The sequence below is a fragment of the Myxocyprinus asiaticus genome, chromosome 27 (genome assembly GCF_019703515.2).
Source record: "Myxocyprinus asiaticus isolate MX2 ecotype Aquarium Trade chromosome 27, UBuf_Myxa_2, whole genome shotgun sequence".
Classification (NCBI taxonomy): Eukaryota; Metazoa; Chordata; class Actinopteri; order Cypriniformes; family Catostomidae; genus Myxocyprinus; species Myxocyprinus asiaticus.
This window is the reverse complement of record NC_059370.1, coordinates 42,681,716-42,704,545: the sequence shown is the minus strand read 5'-3', so window position 1 is coordinate 42,704,545 and position 22,830 is coordinate 42,681,716. Positions and strand designations below refer to the sequence as shown.

At 36.8% G+C, this 22,830-nt stretch overlaps 1 protein-coding gene across 8 annotated transcripts in view; it reads right to left on the bottom strand.

Moving 5' to 3' along the window:
- Window positions 1–17,592, bottom strand: part of LOC127418069 (protein transport protein Sec24B-like) — a 41,165-nt gene extending 23,573 nt beyond the window's left edge. For 2 of the 8 annotated variants that reach the window (XM_051658436.1, XM_051658439.1), the window contains exons 1-7: window positions 17,308–17,438; window positions 14,347–15,010; window positions 10,662–10,808; window positions 9,657–9,767; window positions 608–691; window positions 345–508; window positions 75–259 (exon numbers count right to left, since the gene is read on the bottom strand). In XM_051658436.1, the coding sequence (XP_051514396.1) occupies window positions 75–259; window positions 345–508; window positions 608–691; window positions 9,657–9,767; window positions 10,662–10,808; window positions 14,347–14,776 (1,121 nt within the window). In that variant the 5' untranslated portion in view covers window positions 14,777–15,010; window positions 17,308–17,438. Of the gene's footprint in view, window positions 1–74; window positions 260–344; window positions 509–607; window positions 692–9,656; window positions 9,768–10,661; window positions 10,809–14,346; window positions 15,011–17,307 lie in introns of all 8 variants that reach the window. The other 6 variants (XM_051658443.1, XM_051658437.1, XM_051658438.1 and 3 more) reach the window with 6 other exon arrangements.
- Window positions 17,593–22,830: the final 5,238 nt, after the last annotated feature.

Here is a 22,830-nt window from a genome sequence, read left to right as displayed (position 1 = left end):
GCAGCGCTGTCTTCATACGTGCACCTGTGGTGTCAAACCACAAACAGACATGCGTCATCTCTCTGCTGTCTTACTCGGGGCTGCAGTTGACTTTGCGGAGGTCGTTGCTCAGGTTGGGCTCAGGTGGAGGTGTGCGTTTGGGTGGAAGGATGTTTCTCTCCTGGAGTAGATTCACAGGTCTCAAGGTTTCCACCTCCAGGTCAGGAACGCTGCTGAGACCCCCCAACGCTGACGACAGCTCGGAGAGAGACGGGAATGGCTGCACACACAAACAGGAAGGCAACACGACCAGTTTAAAAAAATTCTTTCGAAGAAGCATCACAAACTTGCACCAGTGTCGGTACCTGTGAGTATTGCTGGTATCCTGGTGGGTTGTACCCTCCATGAGAGGGGGAGGAGTCTGTTCTGGGGGTGGGGTTTTGTTGGTAAGCAGGATGCATGGTTGGATAGTTGTAGCCGAAGGGCGGGGCCTGTTTGGGGGGAACGCCAGTAGGAGGAGCTGAGAGATCTGACGAAGGAAGGAAAGATAGATTAGAATAAGTGTCGGCAAATCATTCATGTGTAGATCTGGCACTCTGATGTCACAGCGTGTGTTGTGAGGGTGTACCTGGGTAACTGCCGCCCTCCAGAGACTCATAACTGTTGGGAACCGGAGAGGCACTGCCTGTGGTTGTGGATGAGCTTTCTCCACCTGTGAGATTTTATGTAAAACGAGGGAGCTGCTGTTTATGATTGTTTTCGTATTTCTGCACACGTCATTTATTCACAATATCAGAAACTATAGAAACATATTTGAATTAAATCATTAGAACGTGTCCATGTTCAAAGAGACTTACAGAACACAGTCCAATAGTCTGACATGACATGTAGGTAAATCTACCTTGTACGTTTCAGGGGTCTAAAGCCGGATTCAGAAAAATCTCTTTGAAAAAGAAAAATCTTTGGATAATTTATAAGATCGCAAGAGAGTGTTTTCTTCAACTTTGGGCAATTTTAACACAGTGGACATTTTTTTTTATTTTTTTTTACACTCTCTCTAGTTTATTTAATTTGTCTACCAAAAATGTCCAACAGTGTGTTTTTCTGAAAGTCATGAAAATTTCCACCACAGTGTTATTTCCAGCACATCAAATTCTGTTTTGTGTTTAATGGAGATTTGTGGTGAAAATGCTGCTCATGGAAATTTAAATGTTTGTGAAATAAAATGTCATATTATTTTGTCTTTCTAAGCATAATTCCATAACTAATATTTTATGTTTTAAGATTAAACAATATTTTCACACTTTGATGCAATATTTTGCATAATTTGGCAATATTCCAGCTTGATTTAAACTGACGAATAAAAAAGTGATATTTACCAAAAAGTGATAGTGTGTTTTTTTCTTCCAACATCACTTCAAACATCACATTTCATGTCAAGCATGCTCTTGTCGACATGGTGAACAAGTAAAAATTAAAATAGTTTGGTGTGGTGGAAATTCCGCACAATAAATATTGAAATTGTTCATGTCTATCTCACTCTTTGATTAGATTATTATGGTTTATAATGGATTTAATAGTTTAATCTATGCATAAAAAGGTGTTTGGAAATAGGGGTAGACCGATATATTGGTTTTACCGATTAATCGGTGCCGATAGTTGCTTCTTGGAACTATTGTTATCGGCAAAAATCTGTGCCGATGGTTTTTTCATAATTTCTTCATTTCAAAATAAGAGTCCCCAATGAATATCGGGTTTGTTTATCCTTAAAAGTTCCACATTATGCACCAAATCTTCATATTGGATTCTTTGTCTGTGCCCGTCATAGTAAGGAAAGAATAAGATTTTTTTTTGGCATTCTAAAAATGGATTTTAAAACTCAGCAGATTAATCGTTATCAGCCTTTCCCACCACCTTGTTTATTCGTATCGGCAAAATCCACTATCGGTCAACCTCTATTTGAAAAGTACCAAAAATAAACGAGGTAAGCCTGGTTAAAAGTTTTCAAATCAGTTTTAATGTGACCTTCATGTAACAGAAAGAAACAAATTTGAAACATGATAGTTTTAATAAAAATCAAACATGAAATTGCCCTGGGGTCTGGGTAGCTCAGCGAGCAAAGATGCTGACTACCACCCCTGGAGTTGCGAGTTCGAATTCAGGGCGTGCTGAGTGACTCCAGCAAGGTCTCCTAAGCAACCAAATTGGCCCGGTTGCTAGGGAGGGTAGAGTCACGTGGGGTAACCTCCTTGTGGTCACTATAACGTGGTTCGATCTTGGTGGGGCGTGTGAGGAGTTGTGCATGGATGCCGCGGAGAATGGCGTGGGCCTCCACACGCGCTTCGTCTCTGCGGTAAAGCGCTCAACAAGCCACGTGATAAGATGCGCGGATTGACGGTCTCAGACGCGGAGGCAACTGAGATTCGTCCTCCGCCACCCGGATTGAGGCGAGTCACTACGCCACCACGAGGTCTTAGAGCGCGTTGGGAATTGGGCATTCCAAATTGGGGAGAAAAAGGGGAGACATGAAATTGCCCTGAAGTTGAAGAAACAACCAAGAATGCCTAGAGTGCAGTTCATGAAGAAAATATATAAGAATATAAAGAACCAGGAAAACAATCTGGAATGCAAAATATTCTGGTAACACTTAACAAAAAGGTTTTATTTGTAAACATTAGTTTATGCATTAGGTATCATGAACAAACAATATAAATATATATATATATATATATATTTACAGCATTTATTCATTTTTGTTCATGTTAGTTAAAAATACAATTGTTTATTGTTAGTTCATAGTGCATTAATGAATGTTAACAAATGGAACCTTTTTGTAAAGTGTTACCAATATTCTTAAAATTTTTCTTTAGTTAGAAAATCAATTTTATTCTTAAGAATGTTTCATGAATCCGGCCCCTAAACTGGTTCACAAGTATTTTGACTTATGTGAATGCACCAAACGAACTCGCAGCCCTTAAATGCAACAAAAAAAACCCCAAAACACACTCAAAACATCCTCCAGAGATGCGATTCACTTTAAGTTTGTTGCAATTTGCTTATAACATGCATTGTAAATGCAAAGTGCATCAGGAATTTATTTGAGGGGTTTTGCCGTAATTCTAAGTAATCACGTGGTCCGTAAAAAACTGTGTAAGTAGAATAAGACCTAGTCACAACTAAAAGGTATCAAAATGAGTCCACTGAGTCCACTTTTAAGGTCAGAGATATTGTGAATGCAAAAAAAAAAGCGTGTTATTCTGTTCACATTAAAATCCACTTAAAGGGAGTTTGGTTCCTGTTTGGTTGAGGAAGACTCAGTGATAATACATCATCAGGCATACTCTAAGTGGAGAAGACAGAGTAATAAACCTCAGCAGAGCTTAACCTAACACTAATCACAGAGAGAGAGACGGTGATTGGCTTAGCTCCTGTTATCCCGTTTTCAATCTATTACCTCACTGGATCAGCAGTACACACTAAAGAAATTGAGAAATTAAAGCACATTCTCTGAAACTAGCAGAAAATGAAGTCAGAAGTTTACATACACCATAGCCAAATACATTTAAACTATTTTAAATGTTTTTCACAATTCCTGACATTTAATCATAGAAAACATTCCCTGTCTTATGTCAGTCAGGATCACTACTTTATTTTAATACAGAATGATTTATTTCAGCTGATATTTCGTTCATCACATTCCCAGTGGGTCAGAAGTTTACATACACTTTGTTAGTATTTGGTAGCATTTCCTTTAAATTGTTTAACTCGGGTCAAACATTTTGGGTATCCTTCCACAAGCTTCTCAAAATAAGTTGCTGGAATTTTGGCCCATTCCTCCAGACAGAACTGGTGTAACTGAGTCAGGTTTGTAGACCTCCTTGCTCGCACACGCTTTTTCAGTTCTGCCCACAAATTTTCTATCGGATTGAGGTCAGGGCTTTGTGATGGCCACTCCAATACCTTGACTTTGTTGTCCTTAAGCCATTTTGCCACAACTTCTGAGGTATGCTTGGGGTCATTGTCCATTTGGAAGACTCATTTGCAATGAGCTTTAACTTCCTGTCTGATGTCTTGGGATGTTGCTTCAGTATATCCATATAATTTTCCTTCCTCATGATGCCATCTATTTTGTGAAGTGCACCAGTCCCTCCTGCAGCAAAGCACCCCCAAAACATGATGCTGCCACCCCCATGCTTCACGGTTGGGATGATGCAGTGGCTTCTTCCTTGCTGAGCAGCCTGTAACGCTATGACGATATAGGATATAGATTTACTGTGGATATAGATACTTGTCTACCCGTTTCCTCCAGCATCTTCACAAGGTCCTTTGCTGTTGTTCTGTGATTGATTTGCACTTTTCACACCAAACTTCGTTCATCTTTAGGAGACAGAATGCGTCTCCTTCCTGAGCAGTATGATGGCTGTGTGGCCAATGGTGTTTATACTTGCATACTATTGTTTGTACAGATGAACGTGGTACCTTCAGGTGTTTGGAAATTGCCCCCAAGGATGAACCAGACTTGTGGAGGTCCACAGTTTTTTTTCTGAGGTTTTGGTTGATTTATTTTGGTTTTCTCATGATGTCAAGCAAAGAGGCACTGAGTTTGAAGGTAGGCCTTAAAATACATCCACAGGTACACCTCCAATTCAGTACACCTCCTATCTGAATCTAATTGGCTAATTATCTAAAGGTTTGACATCATTATCTGGAATTTTCCAAGCTGCTTAAAAGGCACAGTTAACTTAGTGTATGTAAACTTCTGACCCACAGGAATTGTGATATAGTCAATTAAAAGTGAAACAATCTGTTTGCAAACAATTGTTGGAAAAATTACTCCTGTCATGCACAAAGTAGATGCCTAAACGACTTGCCAAAACTATAGTTTGCTAATATGAAATCTGTGGAGAGGTTATAAAATGAGTTTTAATGACTTCAACCTAAGTGTATGTAAACTTCTGACTTCAACTGTGTGTGTGTGTGTGTGTGTATATATATATATATATATATATATATATATATATATATATATATATAAAACTTATGCATTCAGCAAGAAAGAACTGTGGCTCATTTTGCTTAAATGTTTGTTCTCATATCGTTTCTGCAAAATAACTTTCTCCGCATCTGAGAAGACTTTGTTTTCTTCTGATGTAATAAAGGCCTTGTGGGTTGGACATAACAATATTAACCGATCATATCACAGCCTATCCTGTCTGCATCCAATCAAATAATTAATGTACAAAATCAAGTCCCGCCCTACATTATTTTAACTAAAACTTCTGTTTCACTCTGGATTGTGGAAGTTAAATGCATCGCAAATACTGTTTAATGCCGTTTTTAAGTTCTCTCCAGCCATGTAATGTTGAATTTGAGGGACTGCCTTAAAGGGATATTTTACTGAAAAATGAAAATTCTCTCATCATTTACTCACCCTCATGCCATCCCAGATGTGTATGACTTTCTTTCTTCTGCAGAACATAAACGAAGATTTTAAAAGAATATCTCAGCTCTGGAGGTCCATACAATGCAAGTGAATGGTGGCCAGAACTTTGAAGCTCTAAAAAGCACATAAAGGCAGCATAAAAGTAAGCCAGTGATATGGTAGGTGTGGGTGAGAAACAGATAAATATTTTAGTCCTTTTTTTTTTTTTGTATTATAAATCTTCAACTTTTACCAGCCCCAACCAGTTGGTGGCAATATGTACGAAGAATACTAATCGCCAAACAAAAGAAGAATGTGGAAGTGAAAGTGGAGATTTATAGTTAAAAAGGCCTTAAATATTGATCTGTTTCTCACCCACGCCTATCATATCACTTCAGAAGACATGGATTAAACCACTGGTGTCTTCTGAATTACTTTTATACTGCCTTTATTTACTTTTTGGACCTTCTGAGTTCTGGTCACCATTCATTTGCATTGTATGGACCAACAGAGCTGAGATATTCTTCTAAAAATCTTCATTTGTGCTCTGCAGAAGAAAGAAAGTCATACACATCTGGGATGGCATAAGGGGCTTAAAAAAGAGAATTTTAATTGTTGGTGAACTAATCTTTTAAAAATGTAAATAGCACCTCAAATCACAGCTGCGGTCCATTACCTCAGGAGAGATGAATGACCTGCAAAAAGAGGCAGAACTTTTCCTCTGGGACCATCTGAAAGCTAAACCCTCTGATAACACACAGCGAGTGTTATTCACACACTCCCACTCACATCAATGAAGGGTGCAGGAAATCCAGGGAAAATCTGTGAGGAGGATGAAACCTCTGGGGTGTGTGTGATGAATCAGTAGCAGGCTTGGACATGACACATCCAAACTCCCATGAGAAAACATTTCATCATGAGGAGCTAAATATAAACCTGCCCATGATAATAACACTCATAGGTCACAAGGGGTTTCTCTAAAAGACACGCACACACAGACAGAAGCCCTGTACTGTGTTTAAAGACCTCTTTATAAGGCAGGAGTCAAAACAGGGCTACTAAAGTTCAAGGCATACTTCGGTTTTTGGTGTACGTCTTGGATGTTTAGTCACATTTATCTACATAACAAACAGTTCAGAAGTCCCAGTGAAAGGCATGAGGAGTATGGCAGAAATAACGACATTTCTCTTTATCGTTAAAAACTGGTTCGGTGAGAAATGTGTTTTTGGAACTGACATTTTGCCAGTTTGGAAATGAAAACATATCTGTAGTCTTCAGGTCTGTGGAAGGAGAAAACAGAGGTAGAGAGGAACACAGAAGGGGACATGCAGACCCTTAGGGCCAGTGTGAAGAGCTTATATGTGTGAGGGCTGTTGTATGTGCCTGTAAAAGTGGGCATTTCAATGCCAAACACTATTTTTGCAATATGAAGCACACAGAATGCAAGTAGTGCACAGTATGCAAATATATATGCATAGATAGCCTACTATATTGGCCAAAATGTACAGAATACATCCAGAGCTGACTTCATGGAACACTGTATCCTACAATGTGATGCGCTCAGCTTCAGTTCTCCAGTATGACGACTGAACTGTCAACGATCTCTTTCTTTTCTCATTATTTGATTAAACTGCCAAAAGACACTTTTACACAAAACTGGATTAAAAATGCAAAAACAACCGTATATATTTCATAACTGGGTGGCACTCACTGAATCGAACATGCATGTCATTTGAAATGTATCGTTGCATACTGCAAAGTGTTTCACACATTAAAAAAAAAATAATGGTATTTTTTAGTGTTATACAGCTTCATATATTTATAAAGTATAGTGCACGCTGCTTAATATATTAGAAAAATTGTATACTGCATAGTGTTTAACATAATGATGGTATACTGTCTGCATACTGCTAATTTGAAAGTATATTGCATACTGTGACACAAATTTAAAAAGTATACAGAATACAATATATATATATATATATATATATATTAGTTACAACGTATACTGCATATTGTCTGACATTTTTTTTAATTTAAATAATGGTATACTGCCTCTATTTGTTTTAAAGTATACTGCATACTGCTTCACATATTTAAAAAGTATACTGCAAACTAAATATATACAAGAAAAATAGTTTACTGCATAGTTTTTGACATTTAAAAAAAAACAATTATGGTATACTGTATTACATTATTAAAACCGAATATATTTAAAAAATGGTATACTGCATAGTGTTTGAAATATATATATATATATATATATATATATATATATATATATATATAAAAATGATGCTATACTGCAAACTATTCATTTTAAAGTACACTGAATACTGTTTCACATATCTAAAACGTATACTGCATACTTAATGTTAAAATAATAGTATACAGCATACTGCAGTTAATTTTAAAGTACACTGCATACTGTCACACATATTTAAAAATGATGCATACTGAATATATTTTTTTTTAATTATACTGCATAGTGTTTGACATTTTGAAATTTTTTTATAATACATTCTATTTATTTGAAAGTATACTACATACTGTGTCCCACATTTAAAAAATGCATACTAAATACATTCTAAAAATTAGTATACAGCGTAGTGTTTGACATATTTAAAAAACAAAATGATGGTATACTGCACACTGTTCACTGTTCATAAAGGACACTACATACTGTGTCACATGTTGAAAAAGTATGGATATACTGAATACATTTCAAAAATAGTAAACTGCACAGTGCTTGACACATTTTAAAAAAATAATAATGGTATACTGCATTCTATTTATTTTAAAGTTTACTGCATATACTGTGTCCCATATTTAAAAAGTATGCATACTAAATATATTCCAAAAAAAATAGTATTCTGCATAGTTTGACATAAAAAAATAAAAAAAGATGGTATACTGCACACTGTTCATTTGTAAGTACACTGCATACTGTGTCACATATTTAAAATGTATACTGCATACTACTTTTGTGTTTGACATATTGACATAAAAAAAAATAATGGTATACTGCATACTGCTTAATACAATAAAAATGAATACTGCAAAGTGTTTGACATTTAAAAAAAAAAAAATAATTTTATACTGCTAAATAGATTTTAAAACAATTTTCGCCTTGTCATGTGTGTGTTTATTTGCTGTGAACTTTTGACACTTAAAGGGCTCTGGAAGCCCAGATAGCTGTAGTAATAACTGTCAAATACTTGCACTATTTTTATATAACATACTGTATAAACAAATAGATAATATAAACCTATTTAACAGCATATACACATTTAACAACTATCAACACTACTGGAACACTGCACAAGTGGTTCTCAACTGGTTTTGCTTCGGGAACCAGATTTTACATTGGACATCAAGTCGCTACCCAACACAGTAAAAAGTAATAAGCATAAGGACATACTGTATCAAGTGCCATTATTTGTGTTGTTGATGTCAACAACAAAAGATACAGGAAGTTTTCTCTCCCACTTTTTAAAAGTTGATGAGTTTATTACTTATTTATATGAGCCTATTATATTTATTATCCAGTTTATTTCTAATATCCTAATATCCATAAATGGATCCTCATTACTGTGGTAAGGTCATCGTAGCTAGTCTTTCTAAAACAATAATAATGAATAATAGAATTTATGGAAAAAAATAATAGCCTATTGATAATAATAACACATTGAGAAACTTTAAATACAACTGCTACAGTTGTAATAAAAATGACCTCTTTTAGATTGTACAGACTATTTATCTGTATTGCACTTTAAACTAAGAAATTCTCACTAGAATTCAAATGGGCCACATACGTTTTGTGGTCTGTGACGCTATAGCCCGCGTGTACAATGCATGCACTCCAGAGATACAGAGCAGATCATTGACGTGAGTAATCCCGTGATGGCTCACACCAAAATATCAGACTTCAAATATTTAGCCTGTAAAACACTGTATGCAGTATAAACTGCACAGTGAGTTTTAGGCAAGGTGAATACACACACAAGTGTGTGTGTGTGTGTGTGTATGTGTGTGTGTGTGTGTTCATGGGCATTATAGAGTTCAAGTTAATGAAGAACTGGGAAGAAGCAGAAAATGCAGGAAGTTGTTCAAGACAGTAGGAAGTGTGCTTTCATTAATCATTTTAAATAAGGGAGATGGAGGGATGGAAAACGGCAGAATTCTGGGATGGAGGGATGAAGGAATGTCAAAGTGAGGAACAGAGGTGAGTGGAGAAATAAAAGCGAAAGCAGACCTGCTTCCTCATCCTCCTCATCCTCTTCCTCATGGTCAGAACTGGATGAGGAGTGATCACCTGCGGCCGAGCTAACAGCGTTATTCACCCTGTGGTCACCATACAGCAGCCCTGAAATACACCAACCATCAGAGAAAGAGAAAGAGAGAGACAGACAGACGGGTTTGAGTACAGAAGAGAGAGTAAACAGTGCCCAAATCGCACATGAGGGCGGCAAAAAAATATGACCCAAAACCTAACAGCACATGATGTGAGAAAGAATATGCAAAGAAAGATGAATGAGTGAGAAGAATAAGCAGAATAGAATTAGTGGACATGAGAAATAAATGACACGTTTAGCTAAAGAATCGGCGCTCTATACTATAGACACCAAAAATAATAAATAACACACCTGTTATGGATCTGAGCAGCAAGGAGGATCTCATGAAAACATGTCCAGGTCATGTTTCACCTCAAATATCACAACTAAAAAACATTATATTTTGCGTAAAGAAAATGAAGTGAATGGGAATTGGGGAGAAGATTTCCTTTATTGTCATTAAAATGTCATAACGCATTTATGTCTTAAGTTTAATTTTCTTTAAAAGCTTAGAATGCAATTTCTGCACCTCTAGCATCCCTATACAGAATGTGGTCTTCCCTTGGTTAACAACCAGATAGTCCAGCCCCAAATTCACACCACTGGTCGAGCCAATGTTGCTATGTAAGGTTGGTCGGGATGCTCAAACAAATAGAGCCTCAGTGTTACACTTAGAGGGAATTATTCTATAAATGGCTAATTTACATTTGTTTTTGCATATTAAAGAGGGATATAATTGGATATAATTTCTTATTTGGAACTTTTTATTTTTATTTTGTGGTGAAATATATATGATATGATATTCACCATATTCTACATGGGTTTGTCTGGTTAACCGCACACACACACAAGCGCCAAGTCATCTGTCTAAATAAAGGAAACACAACTACAGCAAGCAATCAAACGGCAATCACAAACGAAAGTACGTGGATGGTGTCGTGGTGAGGAATGCACAGAAGTGTCGGGGGTTCCTGAGGGCGCCCTCTCTCTATCAGGGGCCTCTGAGATGGGAGGGGCCCTGGCGTAATAATGGCTCATGGGATTTTGGAGGTTTTGGTCATAGTGTTGTTGAACTAGAAATACATAAAGCATAAAGAAAATCGATATCAGTCTGTTACAATGTTTTTTTTTTTTTACTAAGCTGCGCTGATACCATCAGATATCAATAAATCACAATTATATTTTCAATTTCAGATCCTTGTTTAAATATTTATGTGCGCATTAAAGAAATGTTCGGGGTTCAATATAAGTCATGTTCAATCGACAGGATTTGTGGCATAATGTGGATTACCACAAAAAATTATTTCAATTCATCCCTTGTTTTTTAACTGAAAACAAAAATCGTGCTTACAATGGAAGTGAATGGAGCCAATCCATAAACATTAAAATACTTAATGTTAGGGATGCACCAATACTGATACTGGTATCTGAATTGGGTCCGATACTGCGCTCATGTACTTGTACTCATACAATGCTCCTATATCATCTGATGTACGAATGTCATTACATAAACATTCAGCGCAGAGATATTCAGGACATTTTTGTTTTTTCGATCATTTTGGCTGTGTTAATGCCAACAGCTTACATTTCGCCAAAGGTGTATTTTGGGGGGAATTTTGATATTTCAACCTCAGTTGCTATAATACATCTATAATACACTGTGTACACTAAATAGTTACACTCAGGACCTTCAGGACAAAAATGTCCCCATTGAAACCCATTAAAACGGCAATATTTGATCCCAGTGCCATTAAAGCATAAAATCATGAATTCTATGATATTATGCTTTCATTCTGGAGCCCTGGCTTCAAAATTTAAATTTTTAATATTTTCCACAAGATGGCACCATTTTTCTCATATTTAGCCTATGGAGCAAATACATGCTTTTTTCCTATTTTCTGTTTGCTGTATTATAGAGCACTGCACGCCAATTGAATAAATGATGCAGCTAAAATTGCGTGGGTGTGCTGGTAATGATGTCAGAGTGTTTTGCATGTGTGTACTGAGAAATATGTGTGTGTGTGTGTGTGTGTATGTGTAAAAAACACCAGTGGCATTATGTAAACAAAGTCAGTGAAAGTGGAAATTAATATTAATATATAATAATTTTATGGCAGGTTTTTGACATGGACATTTCTCTAAGTTACTGAGTGTGTGTGTTTTTTTTAATCTGGCACAAGGGTTAAGTAGTATCTCACATCTGTGATGCTCTATTATGCAGCACTTTATTTGATAAAAATAACTCCAATGTTTTATTTAGGATTGTGCTGTGAGGTTCTGTATAAAATCTCTTCATTTGATAAAAATAAACCAATTTCATGTTGAAAATTAATTGTTATACTTTCATTTGATTCAAGTTTTAATTAATAAATTTATTTAAACACAATTTTGATGATAAAAGTGAAATAAACTGCTGATATTGAGTTCAGAGTACTAAAAAAATGTTTATCGGTACTCGTGCTCAAAAGAAAGGGTATCGGAACATCCCTACTTACTGTTTCAAAAGTATAGCCACAAAATGTAAACATTATATGTGCTAACTAGGGATGTGCTGAACGACTAATTTCTGACTGATGTTTAAATGGAAATTTTGAAACCAACCTTCAGAAAACAGTAAAAAAAAAAAAAACTAAATTCCACTGAAAAGGGGCATTTATCTGCGACGTGCTCGCCTTGCATTATCATTATTGAACATTAAATACAGAACATGACATGCATTCACTGAATCAACATTATCAAATATTTAACAGGCATATTTATTGAAAACAATTGAATGAATAGTGCAGGACCAATAGAGCTACCCTAATAGCCTGTTCTAAATGGAATTCACCACATAAGTTACTTAACATATTAAACCAGGACATTGTTTTTTTTTTTTCCTCCCAATTTGGAATGCCCAATTCCCAATATGCTTTTAAGTCCTCATGGTGGCGTAGTGATTCGCCTCAGTCCGGGTGACGGAGGAAGAATCCCAGTTGCCTCCACGTCTGAGACCGTCAACCCGTGCATCTTATCACGTGGCTTGTTGAGCACGTTGCCACTTAGCACATAGCACGTGTGGAGGCTTCACGCCATCCACCGCGGCAACCACGCTCAACTCACCACGCGCCCCACCAAGAACGAACCACATTATAGCGACCACGAGGAGTTTACCCCATGTGACTCTACCCTCCCTAGCAACCAGGCCAATTTGGTTGCTTAGGAGACCTGGCTGGAGTCACTCAGCATGCCATGGATTCAAACTAGCGAGCTAGCGAACTCCAGGGGTGGGATCCAGCGTATTTTACCAATGAGCTACCCAGGCCCCCAAACCAGGACATTGTTGAAACTAATTAACAGGTAGACTAAGCCAATCTACGAGAAGGAGTAAAAAAACATTTCTATAATACTATACTCAAACTCTGGTTCCGATTCCAGAACCGCCACCGAAGTGATTTCATAACTACTTTGCTAAATTTGCTTATCTAGCGAGAGGACATTTCCCTACACGCACCGCGAGTGAGAGAGGGATGAAGAGGTGAAATTAAACTCTGTATCTGCTCCAGATATCCTATTTTTTAAATAATATTCGTATTATTAATTCTATTTAAAATATGTAACATTAATATGACAGTAATTTATGCGCAGCCTCTGTAAAAATATAAAGCCAAACGTAAATGTGTAAAAATTATGATCAGTTTAATGGGGGGAAATGCTGTCAATTGAGCTGAACTTTTATTGAACCGGGAACATTTCTTTAATATCATTTCTGGATTTTGCCTATACCGATAACTAAGGTAGTGGGACAGGCTGACAACCGATTAATCGGCAGACAGTTTTTACAATCAATTCATAGAATGTAAAAAAATACAAATAATAAAAAAAAAAATCTACCCTTACTATGACGGGCACAGACACAGCAGCTTCAAGAGTCCAAAATGAATCCCAGATGCAGTTTATTGAGCAACTAAAATCCCAGTAATAAAAACATTTGGTGGATAATGCGGGACTTTTCCCTTTTAACAAGCCCTAACCACACCGGGGATTCTTATTTGAAATTACAAAGACTTGGCCCGCTACAATGTGCCATAATAACAATTAACCAAATTGAGATTTTTATAGCCTAAATATTCACCAGATGAAGGGTTTTGTGTGTGTGTATATGTCTCACCAGATTAGGTTTAATGAAGAATAAGATTTACAATTATTCACAAGATTTGAAGCTGGAGACACAATGTGTGTGCTATTTTTGAACACTTGATTATCTAATTAAAATAACAAACTATGCATTAAAGTGAGAACAAAAAATATGGATGAATATTGTCAATGATGAAAGGTTTAGATACAGCAAATCACCAGGAGGTGTCAATAATGGTTTTATTTCACCTATAGAGGCCACTGTTATACTGTAGAATTAAGCCGTTCTAGCTGTAAATTCCTCCAGTTCCAGCCAAAGAGGAACACAAAGGAAAAATAATAATAATAAAAAACTATCGGTAGCTATTGGCTTACATTTCTGCTGATAACCGATAGTTCCAAAAAGCAACTATCTGCACCGATTAATCGGTAAAAACTTACTCACGTAATTTCATATCAAAGCATAAATCCAATGAAAATAACCTCAATACAAACCTGCATTTGATTGGCCATTGACAGTGGCTGTTTGGCTGAGAGGTGCGGCTCCGTATCCTTGATGAGCTGGTGTGGGTGTGGCCCCATTCCCTTGAGGATACTGTTGCGAAGAACTCTGGGTGGGCGGTGGTTGCATTAACGTGGGAACGGGTGGCTGCCCAGCAGCTATTTGAGATGATCTCAGCGTGCCATACTGACTGCTACCAGGAGCTGATGGGTAAGAAACGATGGGGTGCAGCGGGGCGCCGAGGTTGTTGCCGCTGGATGCCGGTACCACGCTGTGCTGCATCTGCTGAGACTGAGCACAAGTTTGCCCCTGTGAGGGGTGATTATACGGCTGTCCGCAGTATCCAGTTGGCATCGTGTAGGGCGCGGCCTGCTGAAATGGCTGTACCAGGATGGTGGAGAGACACTCCGGGCCCTGGGGCATTAGAGCTGGGGTACTGATGCGTTCCTGGTGGTGTTAGGTATGGAGATGCACCTGGTACAGTTCCTGTATGGGCATGGCTCTTCATGTAATAGTCTGCACTATAGTCTGTGCTTGAAACTGAGACTTTGCCAGTCGGAGGGGCGCAGTGTCCCACTATGGTGGTGTAACCCTGCGGTGGAGCAGAACTGTAGTAGCTGGTTGCTGGATACATGGCAGAGTACGTCTGTGCCGGACCTGTCAAAAACATCATCATCACTTTTATTTGTGACACCACCATGCAAATGCTATTCAAATATGACACATGTGAATTTTCCTCATTACTGAGACAAATCGCTGGTTTTATGCAAACGTATTGCAGAAATCAAACAGCAGGTCAAATAAATAAATACTGAGAGACAATCATGGTACAACCTGTCTCCACCGGACGTGAGCGATGACGTGTCGCAATGCCTTAAGGCTGTCTACAATGGCGCGTCAAAGCGAATGTTTTAAACCGTTTATTTGTCTCGTTGGCTGGAGCAGTGCCAGCATGTGCAGCATAAAAAAATGGAGAAAAAAAAACAAAAAACGGGGCATCGCTTTACTGTGAGCGTATGTAGTATGGTGGGGCAATTTGCTTTTGTCGCATAAAAAGTGCACTATTTAAATATATTACTGTTGTATTTAAAATTAAAAGTCAATAATAATAACATTAATAACAATTTATTATTATTATTATTATTATTGTCATCATTAGTATTTGTTTACAATTTATAACAATATTTACGTTGAATGGGTTCCAAAAAATAACTGTGTGAATGAAAAGTGGACTGATGTCTTACAACTAAATTGAACAAAAAAGAGATCTGAATCCTTTAAAGTCCAGATGCAAGTTGAAACATTTTTGAAAAAAAAAAAAAAAAAGGCAAAAATAAAACACTTGCTACATTATCCAGTATACTAGTTAATAATAAAGTGTTTCTTAATAAGCTATACATTTATACTGAAATAATGTGTAGTTAGAGGTTTGTGTTTCTTTTCATATTAAAGAGTACTCCCAATTAGTTCCACACAATAATGTAAAGATATTCTAAACTGATTATGCAAAAAAACAACACTGGTATCGGATCGGGATCGGTATCGGCCGATACTGAGATTTCCGATATCGGAATCGGAAGAGAAAAAATGGTATCGGTGCATCTCTACAAGACACTACTATATGCATGTTATACTTTATGTAAATACGTGTTATGTAGATTCCGAAGGGCAGTACTAAATAATAATAATTAAAAAAAAGATCTTTTATCTCTTTTATTTGTATACATTCTGAAAGGGGTGTGAAAACTTATGAGACAAAAGGGGAATGCAAATGTGTGCACTCAACTATTCAGTGTATATATATATATATATATATATATATATATATATATATATATATTAAACACCCAATTAATGAGCTATCAGCTGTGTTTTCTTTGGCTTTCTATCTAAATCGAGCAATTCTGTGATGTGGCAACTAAAACAGCCATTTGGCTCCTAAATGTTTGAGTTTAAGAGCCAATGGCTCCTTAGTAATTTTTAACTTTTTAACTTTTTTTAACTAATTGTTAACATCATTTTAGAGTGATAAAATTGCTTACTCATATTTTCTGTGTAAAGTCATAGCCATTTTTACAACTTCATTGCCATGATGATGTAACGTCAACAAACCCTAAAACGACTGTAAAACTGACAATTTAAACAACTTTACAGCTCAGTAACGTGAGTTTTAACAGAAGAATTAATGCAAGTGCTTTTATAAAATGATAAGCTTCTCATTTCTGCCTTTAAACCCTCCAAAAATTGGCCCCATTGACTTCCATTGTAAGTGCCTCACTGGAACCTCAATCTTTGCACTTTTTTAAAGAAAAGGAGGGACGAGTAGTAATTAATTTTTATGGTAATCAACATTACGCCATGAATGCTGTTGATTAATCTTGACTTATATTGAAGCCGGAACATTTTTAACAGTCAAAGACCAAATACAAAACTATTTTTGGGGGGTATAAATATTAGGGGTGGTGGGTTGTAGTTGCTTGTTTTGATTATTGGGAGGAATCTACGCCCCTGGACATACTGTTTACAGTAAATAAACAACTGTGATCCACAAAGAGTCACATAATAACTAATATGACAATTTCGGTTCATAATGTAGATCTACAACATGATCCAATAACCCTTTTGATACGAGAATAAAAACAACTGATCTAATCGCATCAGGTGCATTAGACTGACTACAGTTGTTTGTTGACATTAATATTCATTAAAATACATCAACAGCCGCTGCATGTTTTAAATGACAGGAATATATATTTTTTTAATATAGAGCCTTTAAGGTCGAAGTCTTCACCCATGAGAAACAGGTGATTTAGCTTGGGCCTGCAGCCAGTTATCTTAGCACTTAGCATTTTAGCCTTTCAATTGGATTTAAATGTGATTTTAGCCGTTAGCATTTTAGCTTAGCATGTAGCCTGTTAGTTTGGCATCTGAATCCTGTATTTGAATGTGATTACAGCACTTAGCCTCTAACTCGGATCTCGTCGCTTTAATCCCCCACCGTTGTGACAGGATGCCGCTCCGCCTCCGTTCTGCGTCGCGTTCATGCCGTAATTATTCACGGACGAGTTCGGATTGGTATAACCCGGTGTGGACATCTCTATCTGAGCCCAAAGCAAATGACGCTGTCACCAGTTGTGGGTCTCCATCGACCAGCCCGCAGCTCATCGGAGGTTCTGACTAACGGACTGATCACGGGCCGCTACAGCCAGAGATCAACAGTGAAGCTAACGACAGAAGGACCAGATCAATGACAGCCTTTCAAAATAAAAGTTTACATTTACAAAAAAAAAAAAAAAAAAAAGGAAAAAAAAAGAGGATAAAATCTGGTTCAAATGAGGGAAATGTATCATTAAGTTTTTATTGATAATATGGGTTTAGTATACATATTTAGGAATAAAAGTGTAAAAGCAAGTTCTAGCTTTCTAGCAAGTCAGTCCACTTGTCGGTCATGTTTGGAACGCTCTCGGAGGGTTATTTCCAGTCGTGCCAGTGCAGCTCCTATCTACTTGAATGGAGAAAGACCAAAAACTGTTGGCCAAGATTACGATCAAAGAACATATGTAAAATCAGCAATAAAATCTGACAATACTGGAATCATAAATTGTGATGCTTTACCTCATATTCTGCTAAAAAATGCAATTTTACCGGCTTGTATAACTAATGCGCATGCGCGTTCTAGAGTTGATTGACAGGCGATTGGCTCTTTTAATTGTAAGGCGGGACTTCCATTCTACATCCGTTGACCTTTGGGCGTTCCAATTTCTCCTGTTCATTTTAAGTGTTTTTTTTTGCACTTATGCAAAAAATGCATTTAACAGCTTTCTCTTCTGCATCAGTTTATTAAAGCAATCCGTTGTCTGTCAGACACCCCAACATAAAGAATTGGCAACAGACTCTAAATACTGTCCACAACACCTGTGGACTATGCATAATAACGGGAACATTGCTTACAGCAGGAAATTTAAACTCCCGTCATAACTAAAATTGACATTTATTGTTGAATGCGGTGAATTTGTACAGAATCAATGCTTTAAATAATGACGATGATTTTTCAAAGTTTACTCGCTGAAATTCCTCTGTTATATTATATTAAAGTTCACGTTCAGTCCGCGACACCTGGCCATTAAAGCACCACACGGCCACCGTCCGTAACCATAGCAACAGCTCCAGTACCCACACAGGCACAAGTGTTTTCACATTTAGGCTTACAAAATCTTACGATAAACTCTTTTATATTATATATTTATACATTATATATAATATTTTGCCACATGTAAATAAAACATGTCACGGTTTTTAACCGTGGATTCTAAATTCTTACAGTTAAATTAACCGTGATATTTTTAATAGTAAAAAACAGTAAATACCGTATAATCACGTCATCCCTAATTCAATGCATACTCTTACTGTATCATATCAAACATTCAGAAAAAGTATTATGGTTAATGTTTCATAAATAATTTCCCCTTTCAGAAAATTACAATTCTTACCTGCTCATCTGAAATGCCTGTCTGCTTTCCTCACCATGAAACACAACTGATCATTTCTATGGACACCTTTAACATCATCGCTGACTCCACATATGACTCATGTGATGTATTTCATGTTTTCTAAATTCATACGAAAGTTTTGTGTGGGATACAGTCCTACAGACTGAAATGACACGTTGTCAGCCACAGACTGTCTTGGGTATTTTATTCCTGCAGGGGGCGCTTGACGCTCTGAACACCGAATCCTCCATGCATCTGCGTTTAAATCTAAGAACGCTTTATATCATTTGAAGGCATTTTACACTGGATAGATATATTTAACAAAAACTGATAATTGCAAGGATTCATACCTGTGAAGGAAATCAGCCTCAGCATTATCTATAAAAGCATTTTTAAAAATCCTCATCCAGTAATAATAAACTACTGTGAGTTCATGCATCCTGGCCAGTGCTGAGAAAAGTAACAGGTACCACATGACACCGCAGTCTAGTTGGGCGATACCGACTCGTACAACGGAGGAGGGACTTCAGTTTTTTGTCTCAATATGTCAGACTCACAGCCATGCAATTGCAAAGTACTCATACTAAATTATTTTCAGCATTGATTAAAATATATAAGCAAGGACAGATGGATGATTGGGGGGGCGGGGGGGGACAAATCACCCCCTTCGCAGCATTAGTGGGGGACGTGTTCCCCCCGTCTCCCCCAGTATTACGCCAGTGCTTTCAAGACAAGTCAGTTCCAGGGCAGCAATTTTTTATGCCACATTAAAAGTACAGCTCCTTTCTACTTGAATAGGGAAAGACCAAAATATCCAAAACGTTTGGTCAAGACTAGAATCAAAGGAAATATTTCAGATCAGCAGTTAAATCTGACAACAATGGTTTCTTTAGCTCAGATCACACTAAAAAATGCTATTTTACAGGCTGTTCAAGCTTATGCGCATGCACATTCTCATGCTGACTGACAGACGATGTCTGAATCTCAAAGGAGATTGGTTCTTTCACTGTGATGGGTGAAAGGTGCCATGTGTTGTTCCTGGCAGGCTACTCAGCCTTACAGGCTCCATATGGTTAGGATTAGGGTGGGGTTAGGACATCTGCTGCCTCCCAGGAACAAACCGTGGCACCTATGTACAATGAGCTTCTTTTATGTAAGGTGGGACTTACTTTTCTACATCCACTGTATTGGGCGTTCCAATTTCTCCCATTCATTTTAATAAAAGTGGTCCGTCTTGGGCTAACTAGTCTTTGGTTTAGTTAGAATATATCTTCAGGCAGTTCATTGCTTTGTGGATTTTTCAAAATAATAGTATAAAACATGTAAGAAAAAGAAAACAGGTTTTGCTGTAAATGTGTGTTTGGTGGATGTCACACAATTTTCATTGCATTACTACTCATAGATATTATAATCTTGCAGAATTTTTTATTTAATGTTTTTCCAGATGGCGCTATGCATCCTCTTAGTTTGTGTTGCCAGGGGTGAAAAATGACATACCTCTCCAGATGTGCAACCCATGTTTTTAAAACATTTATTAGGTTGGTTTTCCATCCTGATGAGTATTTTTTGCAGACAAGATGTGCTTTAATGTTACAGGTATCCTAGTTTATCACAAGAAAGCATTCTGAGCGGGTAGGATAGGACAGATATGGTTGGTCAATAATTTTAAAAGGAGAGATTTCTTTGTTAAATAAACATAGGCATCATTTCTGGTTGGGACATGTCCCTACCAGACAGTTATTGCCTTTTATATAAAACTATCTCACTGGTTTCATTCAGAAGGTTTTTTTTTCAGGTTTGGATTACTATTGAAAAAAATCAAGGAAGACTGGGTCATTGTGGCGTGCAATAATGGCAAAACAATCTCACAAACTAGCTGTATCATGAATTTAGAATACTTTGCAATGAGTAATACATCATAATGAAAGTAGCAGAGCTCAACAGGATATGAATAAAAAGGATACATTCCCAGAGGACAAACATGTTGAAGAACTGTGAAGGGATACATTTCAACTGTGGTTTAGAAATTGTTATTTTATTTTATTTTTTCTCCATCAGCTGAACACCATGAAATATCTATTTCATTGCTCTTCTTTCAGGATCTTTATTGTCCACCAAAAAAAAAAAAAAAAAAAAAATCTTAATTACTATTTTGGCCTGATTTTCAGATTTTTTTGCAAAAAAATTATTATTATTAATTAATAAAAAAAATTTTTCAATACATTTACTAAGCAAGCTAAATTGGGTTAGATAATGAGACTTATTTTCAAAGAATTCTCTTGAGATCAGTTTATTTTACTTGGCTCATTGGCAAAAACTTTTGTTGTTGTTGTTGTTATTTTAAGCATAAACTTCACTACATTTAGTTAGATTTATGTCTAAAACAAGAATAAACTGTGCTGACTTCACAAACACTATTAATAACATAGAACAGTATTACAGCACTTTATATTTCATTACAAAGTTGGCAAAAAACAAGTCTGTTCTTAAACAGTAACCATGAATAGCAATGTTAGATCTGACATTGTATAACATTCCCACATGGGCCAATGGTGTGTGAGGAATGCTATGGGACAGAATGTTTGGAGACTAACAGCAGACCCCCCCCCATGATCCAGTTAACCTCAGGTCAAATCTCTTTCTTTGTTTCTTTGTACAGAGGACAAAAATGTCTTCTAAAATTACTACAGCTCCATTAATTAGTTAACTGACCAACACAAAGAGGCACCAAAACACATTCCCGGACTTTCGGCTTCATCATACCACGTTGGTGGAATGAACTTCCCACCTCCATCCGAGACGCTGACTCACATTCTGTCTTAAAAAAATGGCTAAAAACACATATTTTCCATGAGCACTTGACCAGTCACTAAAAAATAAATAAATAAATACATTTTTGTTGCACTTTAATCTGTCTTGATTACTATTCTGATGCTAGTGAAACTTTGTAATACGGCACTTTTCGTACCACTGTCTCCTTAAGATGATTCACTTATGTTTTCCTCTTTTGTAAGTCGCTTTGGATAAAAGCCAATTTGGTAATAGCCAATATATTTATCCAAAGCAATGTATGGTAGGCATACTCTTATTACAGGCGCTGTCGTTTCTAGGGTTTGAACCTACAACCTTTAGTTACCAGGTCAGATCTTTACCCACTGAGCTACTCCAGTTTAAATCTATTATATGTAGTAGAAATACATCCATTTCTTCAATCCATACTTTTAATTTTAATTTGTTTACTGAGATTTATTGATACTGCATGATATGTTATTTATCATATTTATATACATTGTGAATTCTAAGCAATTAATACCACACCCTTTTTACTAAGAAGTTTGCACTGTCTGTCTTTGCTGTAAGCAAATATCTTCCTGGCAGTCAAACATACTTTATATAACAGCAATAAACTGAAATTAGTAGGTAGCAAAGGAAGACCTGATTGACAAAGTTGGATGGAAATTTCCCTGAATCTGTCATGTGCAATTAATTCAGCATTGCTCAATGAAGCCACCGTACCATAATACTGTAGACACAGTTACATTTATGTTATCAGTGCTTTTCAGTAAAAGCCCATGCAATTTGCTCTGATCTACTGGCGGTATGTGTAACAGTGTTTACGCAAGAGCAACCAGTGCTCAGTTTAGCACCAGTCCATTTTCTAGATTTATGAAATTGCCCTAAGGGCCATTTCATTTGAGCATATATATGTAGTTACTCTCTAACTAAGTAGCTGTACAACAGATACTTTATAAAACCCAACTAGCTCAATGAAGCTTCAGGCTTCATAATGTTATAGTACCATAAGTGCTGTAAAAATCAACATTAAAAGACATTCACAACCCATATTACTTCCTAAATTTAATATATTTACAAGTGAATCAGAATATTCGACAATAAAAAAGTAGGACAGGGCTGCATTACATTACAACATTTGGTTGTTGTTTAACGTTGTGACATCAGCCGAAAAGTCTGAAAAGTCGTTCAAAG